Here is a 25,399-nt window from a genome sequence, read left to right on the forward strand (position 1 = left end):
ATTGTTGGACTTAATGAGCTGCCCTTTGGGAGGAAAAAAAAAAATCTGCCAAGCAAACATTTGGTGGACCTCTGAATTTTATGAAAGCCATGGAATTAGTAATTTCCCCTAGTTTTATGGCGGGAAGCCTCTCCAAACAGCCAGCCATTAGGCATTGTGAGGGGTGTGGACTTGACCAGCATGTTGAAGTACCCGCATTCAGTCCTTTGGGGGTGCTTTTGCTTTTCACAGTACTTGTGTGAGCCTCGTTTCAGTGATTGCACTGCCTCACGTGGTCTTTTTATTCCTCTGTATGTCCTGGGACCCTAGGAGGGGACTGTGTCTGACGTAGTGCCTCTGCTCATGAGTGGCACAGGAGGGCGGTGTGCGTGCTGCCTCCTCCCAGGCGTGGCTGTGCCCTCGCCCACCTCTAACCCCAGCCACCTTCTGTTGATAGAAAGAAGGGGGATCTGATGCCACATGTTACTTTCTAGCCCCCAATACTAGCCCAAATTATGAACTTCTGCAGTTTCTCTATGAGTTTAAGGTTGTCTAGTCTGGAAACTGAAGCTCAGAGCCCTGAGGTTATCCAGAGTAAGACAGCCGCTTGGTGACCATACTAGAGGATGGTAGTCAGTAACCCTCCTCCTTAAGGTTTATGAATATCAATCGTGGCCCTTGTCTGAATTGGTTATTTAATGGTGAGTCCTGAAGGATGACTTCCTGATTCTATCATTCCTTCTACATTTACTGTATGGGGTTAATCTGGGCTTGGAAGTTCATAACCAAAGGCAAAGAATTGAGGAAGGTGAGTGTTCTGTTAAAGGCAGATCTCAGTTTTACAGGCTTGAAGCTTATTCAATTTTGTGGGTCCTCCTTAAGAAGGAAATACAAAATTAGAAACAAAAAAGTAAAAATTTTAAGTGAGAAAAGAAAGTACAACAATTGACAAATTTTTAAGAGCTGACAAATACTATAAACATTACAAAATCCATAAAAGTAATATTATGTTAACTCCCTGGCATCTCCCACAGGTTTTGCTTGCATATTCTGATCTCTTCATCATATGATATTAATTTGGTAATAGTGTTTCTGTAGAGGGAATAGCATGGTGCAACAAAGTCAGTTTTTATTATTATTGAGAGTTTAGAAAAGTTTTCTCAACTCATCTAAATTTTTAGAATTCTTGTCAGATTTGGGGAAACTTCTATCAAGATATTTTTACATACAAGCTGTAAAATCTCAGGGCTTTTCAAGTTTTCTTGTGCAGCTTTCTTTTCAAGTTTCTTGACTGTTCTTTGAATTGATTTGAATGTCATCTGATATATTCTTTAAATATGTTTTTGTTTGTTTTTTATTGACTTCAGAGAGAGGACGAGATAGAAACATTAATGATGAGAGAAAACCATTGATCAGCTGCCTCCTACTGGGGATCGAGTCCACAGCCCGGGCATGTGCCCTTATTGGAATTGAACCATGACCTCCTGGTTCATGCATCAATGCTAACCATTGAGTCACACCAGCCAGGCTTGTCAGTGATCTTTATTGGCGTAGTTCGAGATTTATTTTTTCTTCATGGACATCAATGCTTTGTGCTATTTCAACAAGAAATATTAGTACTAATATTCTTATGATTCACTCTCCTTCATTAATTAGGTTACCAGAAATCCAAGAATTTATTACAGCTTTTGATATAACTTAAAAATATTTTTGTTTGATAGCTACAAACACAGGGATTCTGATAAAGTTTATTTTGCATGATTCTCAAAAAAGAAAGGGAAAGGTGATGGTGCATTTAGAATTTCATGCACTACATTATCCAGCATATCCCTGACAGAGAACTTCTGCTGAATTTCTGTTTTAACTATGTAGTAATGGGAACTGAATCCTCCACTTACAGTTTTGCCTGCTTGGTGATTGGAAGAATTTTCCAGACTCTGGGTTCTGACTTCAGCACGATGGCTGGTCACCCGAGAGAGCTGTGGGATTTCTACTCCTGTGCCCCAGTTAGAATTATAGCCAAGGATGCACAGAGGGTATTGAGAGTATTTCTGGAAGCTGTTTCTATACAGCAGTGACTAACAGTGACCTAACCCTGCACTGAGATGACTGTGAACCCCATAAATAAGCCCCACTGAACTCGAGCTTAATGTATCTTCAATTTGGCTTCCCTCTAGTTAAATCTGAAACACATCTGTGGCCACCCCAGGGGCACCTGACCTGGGGGGAAGTGTGATAGAGAGGAAGTTGGAGTGGAAAGAGATAGCAGTTTTAGCTGATTGTGGTTAAGATATCTCACTTTCACAAATTTTATAAAACATGTGACCTTGTGAACATGTTGTTTGCTCCCCTCCCACAGCTGTGAAGGGTCCCCGGCAAGGGAGAGACCTTATGCTTTTTGAGCTTCTTGGCCAATTCTACTTGTGGCTTTTGTTGAGAGGTCTCTCATCGATGTTTCTAACTATCTCTCTTCTCTCCCTTCCTCTCTGTAAAAAATCAATAAAATATATTAAAAAAAAAAAAAAAAAAAGATATCTCACTTTCACAAATTTTATAAAACATGTGACCTTGTGAACATGTTGTTTGCTCCCCTCCCACAGCTGTGAAGGGTCCCTGGCAAGGGAGAGGCCTTATGATTTTTGAGCTTCTTGGCCAATTCTACTTGTGGCTTCTGTTGAGAGGACTGTCCCAGTGATGACCATGGGGAAGGGAAAGAAATGAAACTGAAGAGGCCTATAGACTGTGGGCAAAAGAAGGGATGAAGAGTGGAGGTTTTGTCAAGTTTGAAAACCGAGAGAATTGTGTGAATAGGAACTGGTACCAGGAAACAGGATGCTGGAGTTTGTTTTACTGGTGACATGGTTCAGAGCAGGTCTGTGGTGGTATGAAACTGAGGAATGGTAGAAGAGAAGGTCATTCAGCCTTCAAGGTCACATTGCTCTCCCCTCTCCAATCTCTGTCAAATCTTTCTCTGCCTCTCTTTTATAAAGACACTAGAGGCCCAGTGCATGAAATTTGTGCTCTGGAGGGTGGGGGGTCCCTCAGCCCAACCTGCCCCCCTCACAGTCCGGGAGTCCTCAGGGGATGTCCATGGGGAGTGGGCCTAAGCCACAGTCTGGCTGTGGAGGCTCAGAGCAGGTGCCCCGTGTGTGTGTGTGTGTGTGTGTGTGTGTGTGTGTGTCTGTGTGTGTGTGTGTGTGTGTGTCTGTGTCTGTGTGTCCCCGCTGGGGGCCTGCGCCAAGGAGGCTTGGAGCAGGCGCCCGTGTGTGTGTGTGTGTGTGTGTGTGTGTGTGTGTGTTCACTGGGGGCCTGCCCTCAGCCATGCCGCAGAGGCTCGGAGCAGGCGCCCCTCTGTGTTGATCTCTCAGGCCCGGCCCCTTCTCCTGAGCTGGTCGTGACCATGATGGAGTCTCAACCTCATCTGCATATTACTTCTTTATTTATTTATATACATATATTTGTTATGCATTTAGGACTCACCCTGGTAGTCTAGCGTAGCTGCCCCCATCTCAGATCCTAAACTACACTTGGAGAGTCCTTGCCATATAAGGTACCATTCACCAGTTCCAGATATTAGGATATGGATATCTTTCTTATTTTGGGGGAGCAAGGGGTCATATTCAGCCTGCCATACCATCAAAGTTGAATTGCCCTGGCTGGTGTGGTTGGGCATCGTCCTATTCACTGAGAGGTCACTGGTTCAATTCCTGGTCAGAGCACATGCCTGGGGTTGTGAGTTCTGTCCCCAGTAGGGGCATCCAGGAGGCAGCTGATCGATGTTTCACTCTCATATCAATGTTTTGCTCTCTCCCTCTCCCTTTCTCTCTCTCTCTCTCTCTAAAAAAAAAAAAAAAAAAAAATCACAAACTTTTTTTAGTTGGTATAATATGATATCACCAAGTTGTTTGGTGTGCATATGTGTGTATGTATGAATGTGTGTGCATTTATAAATACATTTATTTATTGTTGAGAATGAGCATTTTCTGAAGCATTTATATTGCACAATCACATCTTTTTTTTTTTTTATGTACTGGGACTGATGCATTTTTCTCCTAAGCTTAGATAAAAAAATATATATAGAATTGATACTCACCTTCTGTTTTATTTCATGAAAACATATTTTTGGAGCCTGTTAAAGAGTTCAGTTTGAAACAACATTCCAGGACTGTCCGGAGCAGATTTTGTGAAGTAGGGGGAATTTCTTTACGACATTTCTCGGATGTCCATTTGTACATTTACTCCCTCATGTCTTTGCAGGCTCCCATAAAGGAAAGTTGTGTGTCTTATAAAAGAGTTACTTTGTCTGTCTCCCAGGAGGGCTTAGAGTTGAACAGGATTCAAGGTGAGAGCAGTACTTAACCAAAGCTAAGATGCCCTGGAGTTTGATTTTATGAGATGAGAATGAGAAATTTTGAGGCAGGGAACTTTTCCCTCCCACTAGAATTGGAACTCTGAGGGAAAGGGTAAGTCATCTTTTTGGCTCTGGAGTCCAAGCCTGTGGAAAGAGGTCTAGAGGACCCAGCCTTGTCTTGGATATCTGGACAAAGTGATCATCCTTGATGGTTTTAGGAAGAATTTTGAGGTGAACAGGAGGTGCATGGAGAACAGAAAAGACAACTTTATCTCAATACTGATTTTTCTTCAGATACTTTCTTATGGGAGATTTAGTATAACAAAGTTTTTTAAGAAAATGGTTAAACTACATAAATAATTAAACTGAAAGAAAGTAGTAGCTAAATGAATGTGTAACATAATTTCCCCATTCCTAATTGAAAGAACAACATATTTATTATAGAAGAGTTGAAAGTATATAAATGTATGATGAAAAAAACAAATTTTCCATCATCTCCTACCCAGAGAAAATTACTATTAGAATTCTGCTATCACACACCCCTACCCTCATGCAGAGTTATATCTTCTACACTTTCATTTAACTTGTTATAAGCACAGTTCTTCAAAAGCTTCAGTTTTAATGGCTACATAATGGTGTCTGTTGTACTTCCTTCCTTTAGTTTATTATCTCTTTCACTAATTTTACTACCGAATCATTCAACTTACAAGTGAGGATTTCTGTCAGAGCATTATCTTGGCTCCCAGGCCCGAATATGTCCTTGGAGTAGATTCCCAGACATGGAATCAGGGGTTAAGAGTTTGAACTATTTTCATGGCTCTTAATTTGTACTGCCAACAGCATATGAAAGTGTCCACTTCCTCACTTTCTGTCCGTTCTGATGTTTTAAGAAATTTTATATGTAACAGAATTATTTTATTGCTGTTATTTACAATTCTTTTATTAGTGAAATGGGATAACTTTTTTTTAAGTAAATTGTTTTTCCCTGTATATGGTTTGTCTGTTTGTGTTCTCTGTGTATTTTCAAGAAGCTGTAATTGTTTAGTGTTAAGGATGGTTTATATTAAATTCCAAGAGGTCTTTCTTATTAGATTATGTAAACTAAGAGACCTTAAGTATATAGTACAATTTCAGATCCTATAAATAATAGCTAAGACAATGCTTATGGGATTTTTTTTTTTTTTGCTGTTGTTAATAGATAATGATTTATTCTCAACTGTACCTAAGAACAGAAAGTCTTTTACACTGAAAATAAAGAAATGATAAGATGTATTGTTTGGAGGGAGAGCAAAGACATAGGTTTTATTTATGTATGTATTTTAAATAAATTTTATTTTTTACAATTATTTTAGGTTTACAGAAAAGTTGGGGCAATATACAGGAAGCTCCCATATAACCTGCACCCAGTCTCACCACATTATTATCTTAACATTAGTATGGTACATTTGTTATAATTAACATGCCAATATCGACACATTATTATTAACTACACTATTCAAATTTCCCTAGTGTTTCTGTTCCAGGATCTCATTCAGTATGACACATAACATTTATTCTTCATATCTCTTTAGACTCCTGTCATAGCTTGGGCTGTCCATACAAAAATACCATAAACTGTGTTGGCTTAAATAACAGAAGTTTATTTTCTCCCAGTTCTAGAGACTACAAGTCCAAGTTCAAGGTGCCAGCCTGGTCAGTTTCCAGTGAGGACTCTCTTCCTGGTTTGCAGAGTTCTCATCGTGTCCTCATGTAGCAGGGAGCAAAAGCATGAGAGGAGAGCGATTGTGCTCTCTGGTGTCTCTTTATAAGAGCACTAATGCCATCAGCAGGGCCCTGCCCTATGGCCTCATCTAAACCTAATTATCTCCCAAAGGCCCCACCTCTACCTACAATCACATTGGGAATTAGGGCTTCAACATAGGAATTTGGATGGGGACACAGTTCAGTGCAGCTTGTCTTCCTTGTGACAGTTCGCTTTATTTTGGTTTTATTATTCATACAAAATACCATTTTTGAATGTCTGTGAATGAGAGTTAACTTCCTGTCATTTGTCCTCATGTGATTCAGAAGCAGTGTTCAATTAGCCACATAACCTGGTTTCTAAGCAAGTGCTAATTTAGGTGTCTGAACACATGTTGTTTTCTGTAATTGGACAGTCCTGCTGTGGTTCCACTTTGAGATGTATATGTCATACACAAAGGTAGGTATGAGAAATTTCCATCACAACCAGCAAGGACCGGCATGGAGGACCCCTGCTGTCTTTAAATCAGTCAGACCTTCTTTAGGGCCTGCTTTGCCCAATTGGCTGGCGCTGAATAAAAGAGAAGAGCAGTGGGTGGAAATAAGGAAGCATCTGTTTTTCAGTTGAACACAGAGTTGTCAGGAATAAGGTTCACTACCCAGGTTGAAACTAATTGGCCATCATGCTGTGATGTAATTGCCGGTGTGTGGATGGTAACACCTATCTAATCTGTACTTAACTAACTAGGCTTGTTAATGATCAATTCTGGTGACTTGGTGACAGGTACAAGATTTGGGTTTACTATGTTGGATGTCCCAGGTAAGGATGACTGAATGTTATTTTTAAAAGATACTTTTTAAAAAAATTTGAACAAAGTCATTTTTTCTGGGTTAAAAGGTGGTCAGTAAGTGCATCATATTAAATTGAAGAGCTGTGTAATGTGTTTTACAGAAAAAGGGTGTTTTTAATCTCAAAAGTTAATTACCAAATGGAGCAATTATTTTGACTTGATTTTTTTCCTACTAATATTGTTTCATTAAAAAATAATGAACCCTGTGAAGCACATTTATTTCCCTTTGGAGTATTTAGAATATGCACTTTGGCCTATTTGGATTTTTTTTTCAAGGAGACACTATTGGAGATAAATGTTACACAATTAAATATTCACTCTCAACTAATAAGATGATAAATCACATCTCTGGAGATTTCAGATGCATTTACTTAATTCTTCCCATTTCAGTCTAAGGAGGAATGTTTTTAAATAGAAAGTTCTTTATATTTGCTAATTTTCCCCTTCCTCTTCTGCAGAATTAAGTGACTTTTAGTTAAAAGTCAGGAGAGTTAAATAGGCAAGAGGACTGTTTTCCATTTACATTCAGATTTGGTTCAAATTATGCAAAATGCAGACAGTCTGTGCTATGAGTTGAAATCATTAGTATATCAATTATTCTGTGATAACCAGCTGAGGACAGGCTGCAGACTGCTGAACACTTCTTCCATTTAAAGTTGGCTTCTCATTAGCGTACAGAAGACATGAAATAATTTGATGCTAATTTATCTCTCTTTAAGTGGACATTGTTCCCCTCTGGATTCAAGAGAAGAGCATTTTAATTTTGTAGTCATTTATAACACCCAGGTCAAATAAATAACACGTTTTACTTCTAGCAATATATGTCTCTCCTACTATTTGTGTTATCCTAGTTCTTTGACTCTAAAACACTTTTTTTCTACATTTTTAAAGATAAAATAGATCACAAACATAATAATAAATAAATAGGCCACTAACATAGTAAAGATAATAAGAAAAATCAGTAGGGAACATAGGTTTATTTAGTTAAATGGTATGTGAATGTTCTAATCATTTGGAAGAAAGTAAAGATAGAGCTTTACCTCACTATACTCCAAAACAAATTTTTAATAGTTTATGTTTAGGAGACATAAATATAATCTCTATAAAATGTCTAAGAATGTGTGAGAGAAAATGTTCAATTATTGAGTTGGGAAGAAATATATAAAATACATAAAAATGGCAGTGCCCTCGGCGGTCCCGGATCTGTCTCTTGCTGATCACCTATGAGCTCCCACATTTGTCAGAATTATTCCACCGAGGTGGAGGTGGCAGTCAACCACCTGGCCAACCTGCATCTGCGGGCCTCCCACACCTACCTCTCTCTGGGCTTCTATTTCCACCATGATGCTGTGGCTCTGGAGGGCATGGACCACTTCTTCCTGGAGTTGGTGGAGAAGCACGGAGGCACTGAGCGTCTCTTAAAGTTGCAAAGCCAGCGCGGTGGCCGCATTCTCTTCCAGGATGTGCTGAAGCCTCCCCAGGATGAGTGGGGCAAAACTCAGGACGCCATTGGACCAAATGAAACAATAAAGCTTTTTGCAGCAAATAAATAAAATAAAATGAATGGTAAGAACACTCCATATCTAACCCTTGGGCTATGGCAAACTCTTAAATGTTTTTTATAATATAGCAAGAAAGTTTAAAAGGAAATAGTTTAAGCCCTCAGCTTAAGAGGCTGGAGAAGTAACAAAAGATTAGAGGAAGTGGAATTGATACTGATAAAAACAAAATTTAATAAACAAAAAGAATAAAAATGATAGAATTGATCCTTGAAGAACCATATCTTTGAAAAGGCAAATAAAGTAGGAAGCCTGTGGCAAATTGAATTACGATTATTACAAGGGAAACTTGAAACAGTAGATATTAAAAAGAAGATGTAAACATAGAAATACAGCAACCTACATCAACTTCTAGAAGGTTGTAAAAGAGGGTATCTTTTTCTGTTTTAAGAGAGAACCATTTGTGAGTGTGAGTGAGTGTGTGTGTGTGTGTATGTTAAAACTTGGATTAATTTATTAAAACCAAATTTTCTTTTTAAAAGAAAACATGGACATTTTGTGATCCAAACAATATTTATGTATTTTTTAAAAGTCTTTTATATTTCCCTGATGTATTCCAACTGCTGCATCACTATTGCATCAGAAGTTGTAGAGTTTATCTCTCAGGTTTTTTATTTTTTTTATTTTTTTACATTCAATATTATTTTGTATTAGTATCAGGAGTGCAGCATTCACTCAGTTCCTACCTGGAGAACACTGTTATAGTGTCAGTTTGTGGAGGACTTATGACCCTGTAACTTTTGAGGGGTAACTTCAGTGTAACTGGCATTATGCAGATTTTTGATGAACTGGTTAACTGTACTTTGAGGGTGGTATGAATCCACTGGATGATATATTCCAAGTTCTCTTAACTCTGAACAAAGGGTCATGCTTCCTATTCCTCACGAGTGATCCTGTGACGTGTGAGGCACCAGTGGGTAAAAATACTCGCGGGCTTGCTAATGAAAGACAGTGCATACAGAGCCTGCCTTTCTAGCATATATTTTTATAGATGTTGAAAATGCTGTTGTCAAACAGTATTTTAAAAGCTGTCAGGTGTATGTGTGTGTTTTAAAATGAGTTTTAAATAATTCAGTACTAAGCAGGCAGCAGAAAAGTGACTTTATAAACCTGCTGTGCTCTTTTGTACTGAATATACAAGTCGAGTCTATGAATTAAAAATGAACACTATTCCGATCCATCTTTTTACTAATAACCAGTGTAGTGGTGATGAAATTCCGTTACTAATGTTTTCTTTTTGCATTTTCCCATTAGAGAATTGTCTTGAAGTCATTTCAACATAGATGCTACACGTGCACTTATGGTGAAATTGGTTTCTGGTATCAAGACCTGTCTGGTTTATCTAACTTGATGGCTGACTCCTGGCAGCCTCCTTCCCTTTTCTTCCCTCCCATGTGCAGCTGAATGAGAAGTGAGGACAGGGTGGGCATGGGAGATAGTTCACTTCGAATGAGTGTTCGAGACCTCGGAACTTGCCCATCCAGTCCATAGTGAGTTGGTGAGCAGCACTGTGGAATAATAAGAGTCTCCATCCTAATACAAAACTCTGATTCATAGATTATTATGAGTCTTGGCCAAATTTCTCATTGAGTCTACTTGAGACTCTCATTTTTCTCCTGATCTTATTCCCGGTTTCTTAAGGAATGACAGAGGAAAATGTATGTATGTGCCACGGCTAAGTGGAATGCATAGCACTGTATACAGCTCTTCTTCCTGCCAATAAAGAGTGGTGGTTTTTCTGAAGGTAGAAAAAAATTTTCTTCATCGCCATCATCATCTTTATGACTATTACTGGGTTTTGTTTTCCTCAGTCAGTGTCTTACACTAGCAATAGTGGTATTAGTCATGTTGTACATTTATCAAATCTCTAATCTGAGACTCTCAGAGTTAGGCATTAGTAGCTTTCATGGCAAAAGACTTAAGGTGTGTTTGCAGGGTTTGGGGAATGGCTGAAGTCACAGCCACAGTAATTGGAGGATTATAGTTAGACAGACACAGGGAGGGTGAAAACACTTGTCTTGGCACATTAGGTTGACAGCTTTTTGCATTGTAGCACTCATTTTAGATATTTCCCTTAAGAAATGGTAAAGGCTCATTTAAAATTCATAAATTCCACTCTGGTGTCCCTCTGCATACACTGAATGTGAATGCTGTCGGTGGTCTGAGTGTGCTGGTTGTGCACTGTACACACATTGTTTGTAATGGCATTGCAAATACTGTAGAGCTGACCCATTCTGCATATTCCATCTGAGAAGACTCAGCAGAGTTGGTGTTGCTGACCTGGGTGGTGGCCTGCCCAGCTAATGAGAGCGGTATTCCATATGTGCTCCATATTCTCCAAGTTCCTCCTCAGAGATCTTCATTTTTAATGATGACTTCAGGTCCCTTTTTGATCTAAATTTTGTAGACTTTTGCATTTTAGTTTCAATTTACTTTTCTTAAGGTTCACCAAAGACTCTATAGTAAAACGAGGATTGAATGAGGCAAGGGCAGCTAAAAATCTTAGAAAACAGTAAAGGAGATTAAAACCATGTAGTGAAACAACATCTTTTAGTAGATTTGAAGAAGCCACATATTGTTTTTTGAAAAATTTTGTTGAGGAATACAAATTAGAAATCAGAGTAGATTATTTCATTATTTGGAAGTGTTTTGTGGGTCCAAACATGATCCATTGTGTTGTTAGACTGTGTTACATGAGCAATTATATTGCTCCTAGTCACTTTTAGAATCTTGTTCTCATATTCCTCATTTGCAGATTATATATCCTAATTCTACTTTTCCCGACGTACAGATGCTGAGCGAAGGCAGGGTAGTATATCCATCAGTGAGGGAGTACTAGGGATGATGTATTCCCATGTTCTCCTAGATTTCCATTTCATAATCCTAGCCCTTGGTTTTATTTCTTTCTCTAAGCCTCAGTTCTTTATCTGTAAAATGGGGCCAATAATAGTACCCATTTCATGGGCTTGTTGGGAGGATTAAAAAGTTAACACAAGGAAAGTCCAGAAATCGGTGATGGGCTTATTGGAAGAGCTACCAACATTTTAGTACCCATGAGTTGTCCTCTGTGAGTACAAGAAGAATGGCTGATAAAGCCCAAGCCAGAGAGCATGTCAAAGTCCTTCAGAACCATCTCCTTGGACGTATTTGCTGACAACTTACTGAATAAAGTATCTATGGATTTAAAAACCACTTTAATAGAGAAAGTAAATGAATACTTAAAAGTAGCATTTCTCAGTTTTAAAATCTAAGATACTTGGATTTCTACTCACATTTTGTTTAATATCTGTATCAGGCATTATATGGAACACTCACAATAATATTTTTATTGTCTCCCACACATGAGGAATAGAGCTGTATCTACTACATGGGTATAGGTTTTAGAAATTAACTTAATGATCTGAACACTGGGTTGATATTTCTTCAGTGTGGTAACATTTGAACCCTCAAGTTTTCCATCCCACCTGGAGCTGAAATAGTGCACAACAGAATTCTCCTCAAGACTTAGAGATCTGTTAATTCCATATGCCTCTGTCATATTTAGATATCTGAGTCAAGATTCTTTTGCTTACAATGGAAAGAAACCCCATTTAAACCTATTTAATCAAAGAAAAGGATCACTATTGGCTTATATCATTAAAATTTTCAGTGGTGCATTTCAGGGTTCCAAAGACTTCTCATGTGGGACTCAGGGGCTCAAACAATGTCATCAGGATTCTGTCTCTATATCCTGGCTCTATTTTTTTTTCCTGTGTTGACTTCATATTAGTCATCTATTGCTATGTGACAAATTATATCAAATGTCATGTCTTAAAACTACACATACTTATGATCTCATGGTATTTGTGGGTCAGGAGGTTAGGCACAGTTGTCCTGGGTCTCTGTCTTCAGGCTTTCTCAACAAAGATTACAACAAAAGTGTTAGGCAGCACTGAGGTTTCATCTGAAAGCTTGCCTGGGGAAGGACATGCTGCCAAGCTTCTGTGGTTTTGAAAGAACTCAGTTCTTGGTGGGTTATTTGACTGAGAGCCTTGCTGTCAGCTGTCAGGCCTCTTGAATCTCTCCATATAGCAGCTCACAGTTTAGCAGCTTCCTTCATCAGAGCCAGTGAGGAAGAGTTCACTAGCAAGGCAGAAATTATAGTTTTATGAAACATAATTGTGGAAGTGGCATGCTATATTCTAGTGGTTAGAAGCAAATCACAGGTTCTGACCAGGCTCAGGGAGAAAGGATTAGGAAGAGCGTGAATACCAGGGATCAGGGGTAATCAGGGCCCCTCTTAGAATCTGTCCACTACAGCTTCATTCTCAGGAACATTCTTTACACCTGGTGACAGAGTGGACCAGCATCTCCTATCTTGCATCATCCCAAGGAGAGCAAGTCTAGAGAAAATTGAGTTATTTCCGCAGCATCCTTATATGTATCTGTACCCTATCAGTTGGGATTCTTGGTTGAAAATAGTAGAAATGAACTCTGGCAAGCTTAAACACAAAGGATTTACTGGAAGGGTATCGGGTTGCTTTAAAAATTGCTGAGAATATTGAAGTAGTACTGGGCTGGAAAACCTGTGAGAGCTGGACGCACATTTGTTACCACTGCCTCTTAGGCTCCCATCACTAGATTCTAAAGATTAAATACACGGTGTACCCCATTGGCCAAGTGCAGGTCCTGTGCCTGTGCCCCAGCTGCCATTGGGCCTCCATTGGCATTGGGACTGTTTCTTTGAAGGTGACAGTGCTGAAATGAGTCCATATGGGTCTCGTGGCTTCGGTAGGGTTACTTTTGTTCACAGATGTTCAGCCTAGCAGGTTGCATTGCATGAACAGATTCTGCTCTATTGGGCAGTTTTCAGAACTGTGTAGCTGGTGGTTCTGTGCCCTTGTTTAACATGAACTGTGCCTTCCAGGCATATCAACAAAGCTGCTGCAGAAGCAGCATGTGATGTCAATGCAGGCCCAGGTCTGAGTCATACCATAGGTGGGGCATTCATAGTCAGAAGTTTTATTCAGACCAGATTTAACCGAAAGTAGAACTTAATTTTTCTGAAACTACAGGCTAACTTTATGATCCAGATTTGTTTCCCAGTCTTTGTGTTGGATCTGGGGATTCAGGGATTACCCTAACTCTTTACTATTCTCATCTTTGGCCATGTGTATATGACTTTCTTGGATATGAGACACACTAGCTGAAGTATCAGGTTTTTATAGGTCCAAAGAACTTGTAAATCTTTTGAAGTAAGTTCATGTGTTTCCTTGCATGAGTTTTCAAAGCTATACTTACTCTCTTGCAGCATTACAGTAGAATATATTAAGACCAATTTACCAAGAAGGGAAACAGATGTCCCTTCTGTTGAGTAATTTGTAGGGTGAAGAGTGTTGCCTACACTCAAAAATGTTTTTTCTTATTGGCCTACTATAGCAGCTAAAATCTCGCCATTAGATTTGAACTTTGGCTTAAGATCAATCAACACATTAAAATTTATTGGGGAATTAAAAACAATAAAACAAACAGAAAAATAACCAACCAAACAAAACAATGCCAGGGTCTCTCATCTCAGAACAATATTTGCAGAATTTCTGGGAGTATAGTCCAAGGAACTGTAATTTTAAAAACTTCTTTACAAGATTTTAATCACAGCCAGCATGGAGAACCAGTGGGTCAAGACTACAGTCTGGCAAAGGGCAGCCAGTTCATTCATGTTATTATGGGTACAGGGCAAGTTTAGAATTCATTTGCATAGTTCACAGTTGAGACTGTTCCCTGCTGTCCTTTCTTCCTTGTGTATCCTTATAATGAGCTCCCATTCATCAAGGTCACCTAAGCCAGGCTTAAGTGACTGCAACCTCAGAGAGCCCAGTTATCCGGAGATTTTCAGGTATGACATTGCTTCTGTAAATGTCTTTAAAGGCTAAGCATAGGAACATCTATTTGCTTCATAGCACCAGCGCTTGTTAAAATCAGGCTATAAACAATCCAACTTCTCTTTCATTTTACATTTACTTTTTGGAGGTGATATGCAAATAGTCATTCATGTGGTATCCAGAAATATTTTCGTCTATAGTAATAGCAGATGGCGGAGCGTTCTTCACGTGCCAAGTTGCATTTATTCTACCACAGTGCAATGTGGAAGTGATCACGGCTTCTTTCAAATATTCCAACTCCCCATGTGCATCTCAGTTGTGGTGGGAAGTTTTCTTGCATATCAGTTCAAGATGTTGTAGATTTACTTGGAATTTGTGGAATTTGTGTATAGTGTAGTCACATGAGAAATAGTTTTAAAAGAAATATTCTTGAGGCCTAAAGATTAAAGGTCATCAATTCAACAAACATTCACTGTGGTTTCTCCACTGGGATAGGTGGCTTGGTCCCCAGGAAGGACTTTGGAAAATGGCAGGGTTGTTTTTAGTTATAATGATTAATGATAGTGGGGGGGAGGGTGCTACTGGCATTTGGTGAGCAGGGGACAGAGGTACCAGCTGTCCTACAGTGTGCAAGACAGTCCCTATACCAAGAATGGTCCTGCACATACACCCCCCCCCCCCCCAGTCTGTTGAAAGGACATTTATGTAGGCGAAAGTGCTGTTTATGATTATCCGAGCCTAAAACCTAGTTGTGTTTTTCATATGCACACAAAGATTTTCTGTTTTTGGCATGGATTTAATTTACAGTGACTTTTCCAAGAAAATGGTAAATTGATCTGTAAATGCAACTTAAGGGAGAATTTGACTTTACTTTATTTGGAGTCAAAAGTTACTTAGCCTCCATAAAATCATGTTGCCGATGGAGCCCTGCAGATGGTGTTTGAGTCACGGAAAGCCCATCTCTGTCCACCTGCATTTGTTATTCTCGCCTTCATGCAGATTACATACATAGCAGCAGGCGGAGGGCCACATCACAGCCTTCTGCTGGTGCTGTGCCTGAGCATTTATAACTCATAGTACCTTCTTATGTTACTCCTACAATGTTGAGCTGAGATTGTACATGTGGATGCATCTGTGTTTTTAAAAGTATGTGTGTAGGTGTCTTATTTATTCCATTTCAAGAAGGTAGAGAAAGCATTACAAGATATTTGGGTTTAAGGAGGCCTTGGGATGATTGGGTTGAGGCCACTAGATTAAGCAGTGGGGTGATAGCAGACAAATCAGCAAATGAGGATGGAGCCGAATGTGAGAGGAACACAAGATACCACAGGAGCCAAGGAGCAGCCCCGCCCATCTGTAGGGCAAGCAGGGCCCAGGGTGATCAGGAGGGCTGTTTGGCTAGGGCTTAGCGGGTGATGTGGAGAGCAGAGGGCTTGGTGCATACAAAGTCATGAAGGGTGGATGCATGGCTTTTGTGGATGGCTCAAACTTGGGGTGGCATAGCGCTGGGGGCTGGCAGTAGAGAGAAGGTTAAAGAGGGGCTTGATGGGTATAACAAGCCTCGCTTGTATTTTATTCTGGAAACACTGGCGAGTTACCCAAAGGCATATGGATTGGTATCAGGCTTTCTTGTTAGAGCACAGGCTTGTTTGTCCCAGTGTTGGCTGGAGCAGGGCAAGGTTGACCAAGCCAGAAAGAAGCCTGGCTAAGGCGTTGGAAGTGATGAGAGCTCGTGAAGTTCACATCGACGGACCCAGCATTCAGTCCTGGGCAGTCTAAGTCCAGTACCTGTGCTCTCAACCACTTTCCTAGATAGTCCCAAGGGCTGGCGTGGGAGCCGGGTGGTGCAGAGCAGGTGAGAGTCATGGCAAGTGGAATTCAGTCAATAGTGAATATGGAAGGTATGGGAAAGGGAACTCCAGGATGTGTCTAGTTGTGTGAAGTGTCTGATGAGGAAAAGAACACAGGCCTCACCCACAGTGTTGTGCTGAGTCTTTAACATCTGTGCCTCCATTAAGCATATGTGTGGGGAGATTCTTGTTCATTTGTGTACCATTCACTTACCTGTGTTTTCATTTATTTGGCACAACCTTTCATCTTGTTTTGAAGGAGATTTGAATAACACAGATTCTAAAGAAACTTGGTAAATACCACAGAACTAGCGATTATGATTTTCATCTGAGTGCTATTTAAAAACACGTGCACGTGCCACATGAGGGAAAGTGTCCTTAACAATTTACCCAACAACAACGGAAATACTTAGATTTCTCCACCACATTGGTGAGAGAAAGTCTGTCCTTTACACGAGAGCCTTTCTCAGTTGCTGTTCTGATAGAAAAAATAATATAATGAAATTTCTTAAACACTATTACAAGAAGTTTGAAAAATAGAAGGGAGGATGTTACCCCCCATATTATCTGTTACTGTGTTTATGTATTTCTTTTAAATCTTGTTTTTCAATATATATATATTTGTGTGTGTATAATGTGTTCTACATTATAGGTAGACAGATAGATAGACCATTTTAGTTAAATTGTATACAAATATTCTAGGAGTTAAGTGAAATATGGGAGGCATATTTTGAACCATTCTTCCTCTGAGTTTCCAAGTTGGTATCCAGCTACCTACTGACTACTCTATCAGATATCTCTAGTTGTGTTGCAGGCATCTCAAAGTGAATACACCAAAACTGAGCTCTTGAATCTCTTCCCACCAAGTAGGTGGTTCCATCATCCCTACCGTTGCATGAGTCAGAAGCCTGCTTCTCCCTTTCCCTCCTCCACAATGAATCCATCAGCAAGTCCTTTTATCTCTGCCAACAAAATAGACACCAAGCCACTCTCACCACCTCTGTTGCCACCACCGTCTTCTAAGCTGCCATCAGTCTTCACCTGGACTTCATGGAATTGAGAGTCAAGGAATTGAGGCATCACCTTTGATCTAGCAAGTTCTTTTGTAAAGGGGCTTCTACCTTTGCAGTATCCTTGTTTTTGTCTAGATTGTGTTTGTCTGGGACTTAAGTAAATGTCAGTGGTCAGCTCCCAGCCCAATGCCTGAGGTTGGTGCCATGTTCAGTAAATCAACATGGATAGTAGAGGTTGCATTGCCAATGTAGCTACCGTTGGGCAAATGTAATATTGGTAAAGAGAAAGGACATATAGACCAAGTCTCTCCCAAATTGCCTTTGCCAAAGACACGTGCTACCATGGTGGTTGAAGAAAGCATCAAGGGTAGAAAACAGTTTAAGAGCAGTTTATCTAGGGAAGAAGCAATCCTATTGAGATCTTCCCCAATGGCATTAATGTTCACTGACCTGAAAAGTTCTCACCACCTCTTGGTGCTGTAACGTCCAAGACCCAGAACTCCTGATCAGCTCAATCCCCCGCTGGTAGTAACTGCTTTTACAGGAGGAAATGGTGAAATGTACAATACAATAGGCCACCTCTAGCTGACTGCGTCTTACCTCACCTGTTCTCTTCCCTTGTCCAACACTGTGTCTCCATCAAGTTGCATCCTTAATGAGGTCATTCAGTACACACTGGGAGATTATGTCTTAGGGTAATACATTTTCTGCTCCCTGAGCTATGCCTGAGAGGGCAGCCTCTTCAACTGTGGAAAGAATTTGCCATTTAACAGAGGAGGACCTTTATAGCCTGTCACAGCTTTCAGTCATAGCTTTAGCTTTTGATCCTTTAACAGTAGCATGGGAACATTTTGCATAATCACTTAGCTCAGCCTTACAAATTGCCTCTCAGAGGAGTGAGGATCACTTTATGCTGGCATAATAGGAAAGAACACTGTGTGTTAGTGTTAATATCTGCATACAATTTGCATAACTGAAACCCACACTATCTTTTTTTTCCAGCTTTGAGATATAATCGACATATCTTAATTTTAGTTTTGTTCCCAAATTACCCTTTCCCCATCACTATCCTTTAGAAGTAGTGTATAGCAACATCGATTAGATTTTAACTTTCTTTTTTTTTTTTGCCATAAACACATAGTGAACCCCTCTCTGTGTCAGAAAGTGTGTGACTGCTGCATAGCTAGAAAGACACAAGTAATGGCTTTCCATAGTTTTTCAGAAGTGGAGGAGGACATGAGACCTCAGATAGAAAAAGCACAGCAAATGTCAAGGAGGGGAAATGAAATGAACCGACAATTGGAATGATTGTGGTGTAATGACAGTGTATCCAAAATAAAGAGAACATCTTAAAAGCTGAGAGAAACGACAAATAAATTGCCTACAGAAGAAAGACTGGTTGGCATTTCTCAGCAGCACCAGTAGAGCCTGTACTTATTATCAAAATAGGAAACAGAAATAAAGACCTTTTTGGACGTACAGAGACCAGCAGAGTTTTCTACCCTGGGCCTCTAACTGAAAGAATGACTGAAAGTGGGATTCTAGCAAAAAGGGAAGTGAACTCAGAAGTAGGTTACACCATTCCAGAGCAATGGCACAACAAAGAAACTGGACATGTTAATAAACTTAAATAATCTAAATAAATGGCTGCCTCTGTGTTCGGATTTGAGTACAAATGGAATGTTTTTCCAATTGAGTATATAACTACTTAGACTTGGTGCTTAATGTGAAATTCTTCTGTCTGGAATGATTATTTTCACTTCAGGGTATTTAACCAGAGGTCCGTGGATAGAATTCAAGCCATCTGTGAACTTCTTAAAATTATTTTGTGTCTGGGAAGTTTCTCTGCTGACAGGATTCATAGCTTTCATCGGCATTTAAAGAGGCTCAGAACCTGAATAAGTTTAAGAACGACTGGGTTGTCCTGGCCGGTTGCTCAGTGGTTAGAGCATCATCCCTCAGACCAATGGGTCTGGGTTCAATTCCTGGTCAAGGGCCACGTGTGCAGGAGGCAACCGATTGATGTGTCTCTCTCACATTGATGTTTTTCTCTCTCTCTCTTTCCCCTCTCCCTCCCTTGCACTCTCTCTAAAAATCAATTAAAAAAAATATCCTTGGGTGAGGATTAACTAAAAAAAGAACTACTGGATTAAGGTATTGTCCCCTAATAAATGAAATTATATCAATAGTCACTCTGAAGTTGAGATTTGATTACCTAAATTTGAATAGTGGATATGTCCAATATTTGTGGAACTATTGAGGCCCTGGATAAATTACTTTTCTTCTCATTGTGGTTTGTCTGTGCAGTGCACAATCTGTGTGGCTATACAACGCGGTGATGTATCTGGCCCTTATGCTTGTATCTCACCACCACAGTCAGTATTTGATTATAGCTGTTATGATTTTCTAGAGGGAGTTACTATTGAGCTATCAAAAGAAATAAAGCTCTTCTAAGTGACCGATTTTAGGGATAATAATAGGTTTGGTGCTATTGTTTTGTTGAGCACATGTTTTGTGTCATACATTGTTTAAGGGGAGGGGGTTAGTTCAATTATTACCTCTCCCAGTGAAATTTTATACTAATACAGCTATGGAGACCATGTGTAACTTGGGATTTTTGTAATGCAATTGTAATGTATGTTAAATATGTGCCTTCTGTGTGTAATTTTAATTCCACTCCTCCACCCGTTCAGTAGTTATTTATTGAGTGTTAGTGTCAGGCTGTTTACTGCGTCAGGTGTGGTCACGAATATAAAGTTGAATATGGTGGTACTGTCCCTGAGGAATGACTCTGACTTAGGATAGAGGGTGGCAGGATGTAACCAAATCTTCAGTCTTGGCCCAGGACCTAGTAAGGTCTAAAGGAAGCTGTTTCTAAGAGCAGGGTTTTCCCTGCCTGTCCCTTAAGGTGTCATCCTCCAGGCAGAACCTAGAACAGAGTTGAGCCCACATCTTCAGGAAGGCTGCTGTGACCACACGGGTTTCCTCAGACATCTCAAACATCAAAATGTCTGTTTTGCATGTATACTTATGATCATAAGAACACAATCTGTTTCTAAAGCTGTTACATTTGAAGGTAGATCCCAGCCACTGATTAGAGGACGCAGATGGCTTCTTCCCCAGGGCCTCCTTGTACCTCCACAGCACGGCCAGGGGCAAGGATGAAGTGCCCTGATCCCAGTGCTGCTGGGAGAAGATAGTCCCCGGTCCCATTTCCATCTTCTCTCTGCTGGTCCATTTCCTCTCCCAGGACAGGGTAAAAGGTATCTCGTAGAGGGCAAAGGGAGCTCCTTTGTCAGGTGGTTCCCAGTGGCATGGAGAAAGTTAATATACTTCTTGAAATTAGCATATGCTTCCTTTTTTCATTGGTGGGATCCTCCCCCTTTTATGTGTAATATCAAGATATTCTCAGTTTTGATTGAATAAAATCATATTCTCTTCATACTTTTATTTTTTTTTTTAAAAAAGAATACTTTTTACTAGTATAGAGCTGAAAATGTTATCAGTTGAGAGCTTTCCACATCCCCACCTGTTGCCAGTGGAAGTGGGCTTCTTGCAATGTCACAAGAAAAGGAATTTTCTGAGGCTCACAGGGAGAATGAGTGGCATTTATTTGCATGGAAGTAAACCCTGAGTTTCCAAGGTCTCCTCTTCCTCTGTCCCTCCATGGGAGAAGGCCAGCTGTGTCTTCAGCAGAGCTAGGATAAGAGCCAATGCCCAGAGTTTCCTTCTGTGCCGGAGCACAGTCCAGTCCTGTATCAGGTTAGCTTAGTTTGTGCTCCCAGCTATAGTCCATTGCATGGGGGTCGTCATGGTCGTGGGTCATGTGACTTCTAGGGCCACATGGCTATGGAGGAAGCACAGGCGAATGCATGGAAGCAGGAGCGAAGCCAGAGGAACAAGAGAGCCAAGAGAGAGAGAATTCCTTTGTCTGTGGATTATGTATTCCCAAATTTCACAGGCTTGCATTGGCTCCACCCCCTTAGCCAATGATCTTTGTTTCCAGGTTAGACTGACAGGCACTTTCCCCATGTCACCCCGACTTTACTGTGCATACGTCCATCTTCCCGTTGTTGGACCCCTTCCCTCAGTGATCTTCAGGAAGCGGATCTGGGCAAAGTTGCAGCTTCCTGGTGAAGCTGCCCAGATGGCCCTGCTTATAATGTCTGGCCTCCCTTTTGCTTTTCTATTATTAATAACTAGCTAATTACAATGGTAACAGCATGAAATACGGACAGCTAGAGTTTTGAGAAGGGACTTTTGTGACAAATGCTGAATATTGGAGGATAATGCAATATGGTCTCTGGCCTGTCAGCCTCCCTTTCCAAGTTATTCGCAATTATATTAGGACAATTAGATTACAGCTAAAACTTCTACAAACCCATGTAGAGAGATGAAGAATTCATTGAACTGTATTGTACTCTAAATTGTAAATGAAATTCAAGATTGATTGTTTGATAGGTTGGGGTTTTAAAATGAAATTTTCTTCCATGTTATTTTTAGAGCTATTTGATTCACCATAAAGATTGGTTTAGAAAGTTTCAAAATTATTGATGTTATTTTATTCTTTTCAGTTAAATTGAGGTTACTATTTTAAAAATTGATTCTGGCCTTTTTTTTTCTTGTATCCCTCAAACTACCACTTTCTTTGCCATTCCTAGAACTAGTTGGAGTGTATTATTTAGCCTAAAAGTAGAATAAAACAAGCTCTATTTTATTTTTTGGAAAAGCTAAAGAGAAGCACAGTTTATGCTATTCTTTGGAAATGGGAAACCAAGTGTCTGATCTTGTATTTTTATTATCAAATTACACATCCTAGGAGGTAGGTACCTATATTTGATGAAAATAATAGCTCTCCTGAAAAAATGCTTGTGTGTATAGTGTGTGTACATGTGTGTGTGTGTGTGCACACATGCACATGTGCTCATGGCTTTCAGTGTGTGTGTGGCATATGCAGGGGTTGGGCAATGGTGTGATTGAATTGGCAAATGGGGACGAGCCTCAGTGCCATCCTGTCTACAGAAGGCTTCCTTTCCTCTTTTCTCTGCCTGTTCTTTTCCCTGGGAGCCCACAAGTCTTTCACTAGCCCCGAGACAATGAAAAGTTCTTGTTGCTGCCTTGCCTGTACCCCAGGGCCCCTTTCCTCTGTCAGTTGCTGCTGTGGTAGGCGGCATGTGGTTTTGATTCTAGGTCTTGTGTGTGAACCTCAGCCTCGTCACTGCCATGGCTCAGCGAGCCCTCTAAGTTGCAGATCTAGTGTTTTTAACTTGCCTACTGGTGGTCTTGATGAAACCATCTTGGGACACTCAAGCCATTCATTCAACACATACTGGAGTGTCTGTCCGGTGCCAAGCACTGTCCTAGGTGTGTGTGATAGGTGTGCGAAAATCACAAAAATCACGCTGCTCCTGGAGTTTACATTGGCTCCTTGATAACTTGCAGGTGCCCCTCTTCTGGAGTGAGGGGCCATTTCCCCAAACCAGGGAAATGTAGTCACCTACTTGACCTTTTTGGTTGTTGGGTTTCTTTTACCTCCCAGTTTAGCATACATATGAATAAGCCTGTCCTCGGGGTTTGTAAGAGAGAGAGACAGACAGGAAAGCATGTAAACCCCTTCGCTCCCCAGAAGGCTGGATCTGTTTTATAGGAAGGAAGGCGGTGGGAGGAAAGAGCCAGTCTCCAGCCGGGGCCTGGGTTATGACAGGGGTGCAGTTTGGCTTAGCCTTGTGGTCCCTGGTCAGCGCTTGGAGGGTCTAGGTGTGGGTGGAGCGATGGATTTAATGGACAGTGAAGGTGGAGGGAAGGGATAGGATGGGCAAGGCCCAGTGTTGGAGGGCTGTGACTGCAGGCTGCAGAGAAGTCTGAGTTTCACCAAGAGGCATGGGCATGACTTGCCCTCTGTTTCAGAAGGGCCACTGATGGCGGTGTGTGGGATGCGGTACGAGCAAGAGCTGGAGGCAGGGAGACCTGCTGGTCAGTCCTCTTTCATTTATTCTTCTATTTGTTCACACATAGTTAGCTGGGGCTTGCCTTGACTTCATATGTATAAGTGATTGTCAGTGTTAGATGCTATCTTAAGAAGAGCAGAGCCAATTTAATGCACTAACTCATCTTTCAAGCTTAAAGTTTACATTTATGTGTCTTCGCTGAGCAACATATGAAGATGACAGAGGGAGGTGACTTTGGGGTGGGTGTGTGAACATCTCCATCTCATCCATCGAGTGTCTCTTGCTCTCAGCTTCACTGGTTAGTGATGTATAAAAACACAGCTCTCTGCAAACACAGGTAGATACTGTGTTCACCGTGGCTGCATGATTTAAGAGTTAATTCAGAGAAAACTATTGTCATTTACATTTTGTGATAAGAACCTCAGAGAAAAACTGGAAGAAATCTAGTGGGTTGTCTTGACAAAATGCTTCCACTGCCCTGAACGAGCCAGCACACTTCTCTTGGTCAGGGAGGGAGATTGAATCTTAAACATGCGGTGGTTGTTATTCATGCCCTCCCCACTCCCTTTAAGGTAGGAAATGTTCTTTGGACTGAGTGCCGTGCTGCTCAGCATAAAAGACGTGGTGTGGAACAAAGCCTGTGACTAATTGACATGCTCTGGGCTAGGGAGAAGGCAGGCTGCCTGTAATCGGGCAGAGTGCACACTCATAGAGGGTCTCCTTCTCCCCTAGGACCTCCTTCGCCGGGCATCTGGCCGGGATCCTCGTTGGACTCATGTACATTCATGGGCCTCTGAAGAAAATCATGGAAATGTGTGCAGGTACAGAGCAAAATGTCTTCGGCATGACATGTTGGAAGGTCATCTTAATTTTAATAGGGACGGAAGCAACCCCAAGTTACCCTGTGGGTCTGCTTAGGAATTCCCAATAGTCTCTTCTTAAAACAAGAAGTATAGGAGCTGGTACAGCTCCTCACACCACTCCAGAGAGGCTGAAAACCCTAATTCTAAACCTAATGCTTCCTGTGGACAGAGAGTGGTTTATATGTATACCCTCAATGTTAATGCTACTCACAGAAAACCACGGTTTTCTTGAAAATGTAGAGAACGAATGTAGGTTTAAAGTGATGCATTATTCTACAATATTCCATGATTTCATATATGTGCAAGGCAAAGTTGACAAAGAAAAATCTGTACTGAAGTACAAAGAATTCAGAGTGACCACTAGGTCCTTGGAGAGAGAGAGAGACATATTCATGCAGGGCCAAACCAGAGCTGTTATTGCTTAAAGCGTGGCTCCTGCTTTAACAAATTTTTTTTTTCTTTTTGTTTCCTTCAAATTGATGCTCAATGAAAAAACTTTATTTTATTTCGAAATATATGAATTCTTTTAGGCCTCAATTTAAAATCTACATTGGTTATGACTTTTAAGGACACTATTTTGCAAACACTTCTTTAAAGGCCTATGAGTTCCAATATTTCATCTTTTATTCATGGGAAATCTTCGGAGACTATTTTACCTTTTCTTGAACCGCAAATAATTTGTTTTCACAGTTTGTGGCGATGGCTGGTGTTCTTGAGAATCATATAATATTCATGGTATTAGAGAGCTTTCTGGGCCTCGCACTGTTGCCTCTATTAGCAGGTTGTGTTCGCTCTGGATGATTTTTACAGGCTGTATTGCATCTAAGCAGATGCATCTAAGCATTTTCCTATATTTGCTCATGACTGTGTTTCCAGTGTATGTGCTTGGAGGAGGCAGTAGGAGCTTCATTAAAAGTTCACTTTTATTGTATTTTTGATGCAATTTAATAATGGAAATCTAGTAATGAGCTTTGTTGCCCAAATACTGTCAATACGGATAAAAGAAAAAATTTATTCTCAGGAGTTTAATGTTTTGTTTCATTTTTCTATGTGTGTCTGAAGATTCAGTGGTTAGTAATGCTTTTTGCACACATTACAAAATGTAGGCAAGTATTTTATATGTAAAGATGATTTCCCCCGCAATCATAATAGGTAGATAGAGATATAGACATCTCACATATGTATGATATACACTGAATGGCCAGATTATTATGACCACCTGACGTTTGTAGGCAAATTAGCTATAATTTTGCGCTGAAGTTGCTAGAGGGCCAGACCATTATAAATAGGGAAGCAGGTTGTTTACCACGACAGTAGAAGTGATATTTTTTTGAAGATATGGGTAAACAACATGATTTAACAGCCTTTGAATGTGGGAGATATA

The 25,399-nt window shown here is 40.4% G+C and overlaps 1 protein-coding gene across 1 annotated transcript in view; it reads left to right on the forward strand.

Annotated features, from left to right (window-relative positions):
• RHBDD1 (rhomboid domain containing 1) overlaps positions 1-25,399 on the forward strand; it is a 97,675-nt gene that overhangs the window by 26,904 nt on the left and 45,372 nt on the right. The window contains exon 4 of the mRNA XM_006082587.3: positions 23,885-23,973. Within this exon, the coding sequence (XP_006082649.1) occupies positions 23,885-23,973 (89 nt within the window). The remainder of the gene's footprint in view (positions 1-23,884; positions 23,974-25,399) is intronic.

This window comes from Myotis lucifugus, unplaced genomic scaffold (genome assembly GCF_000147115.1).
Source record: "Myotis lucifugus unplaced genomic scaffold, Myoluc2.0 scaffold_3, whole genome shotgun sequence".
NCBI lineage: Eukaryota > Metazoa > Chordata > Mammalia > Chiroptera > Vespertilionidae > Myotis > Myotis lucifugus.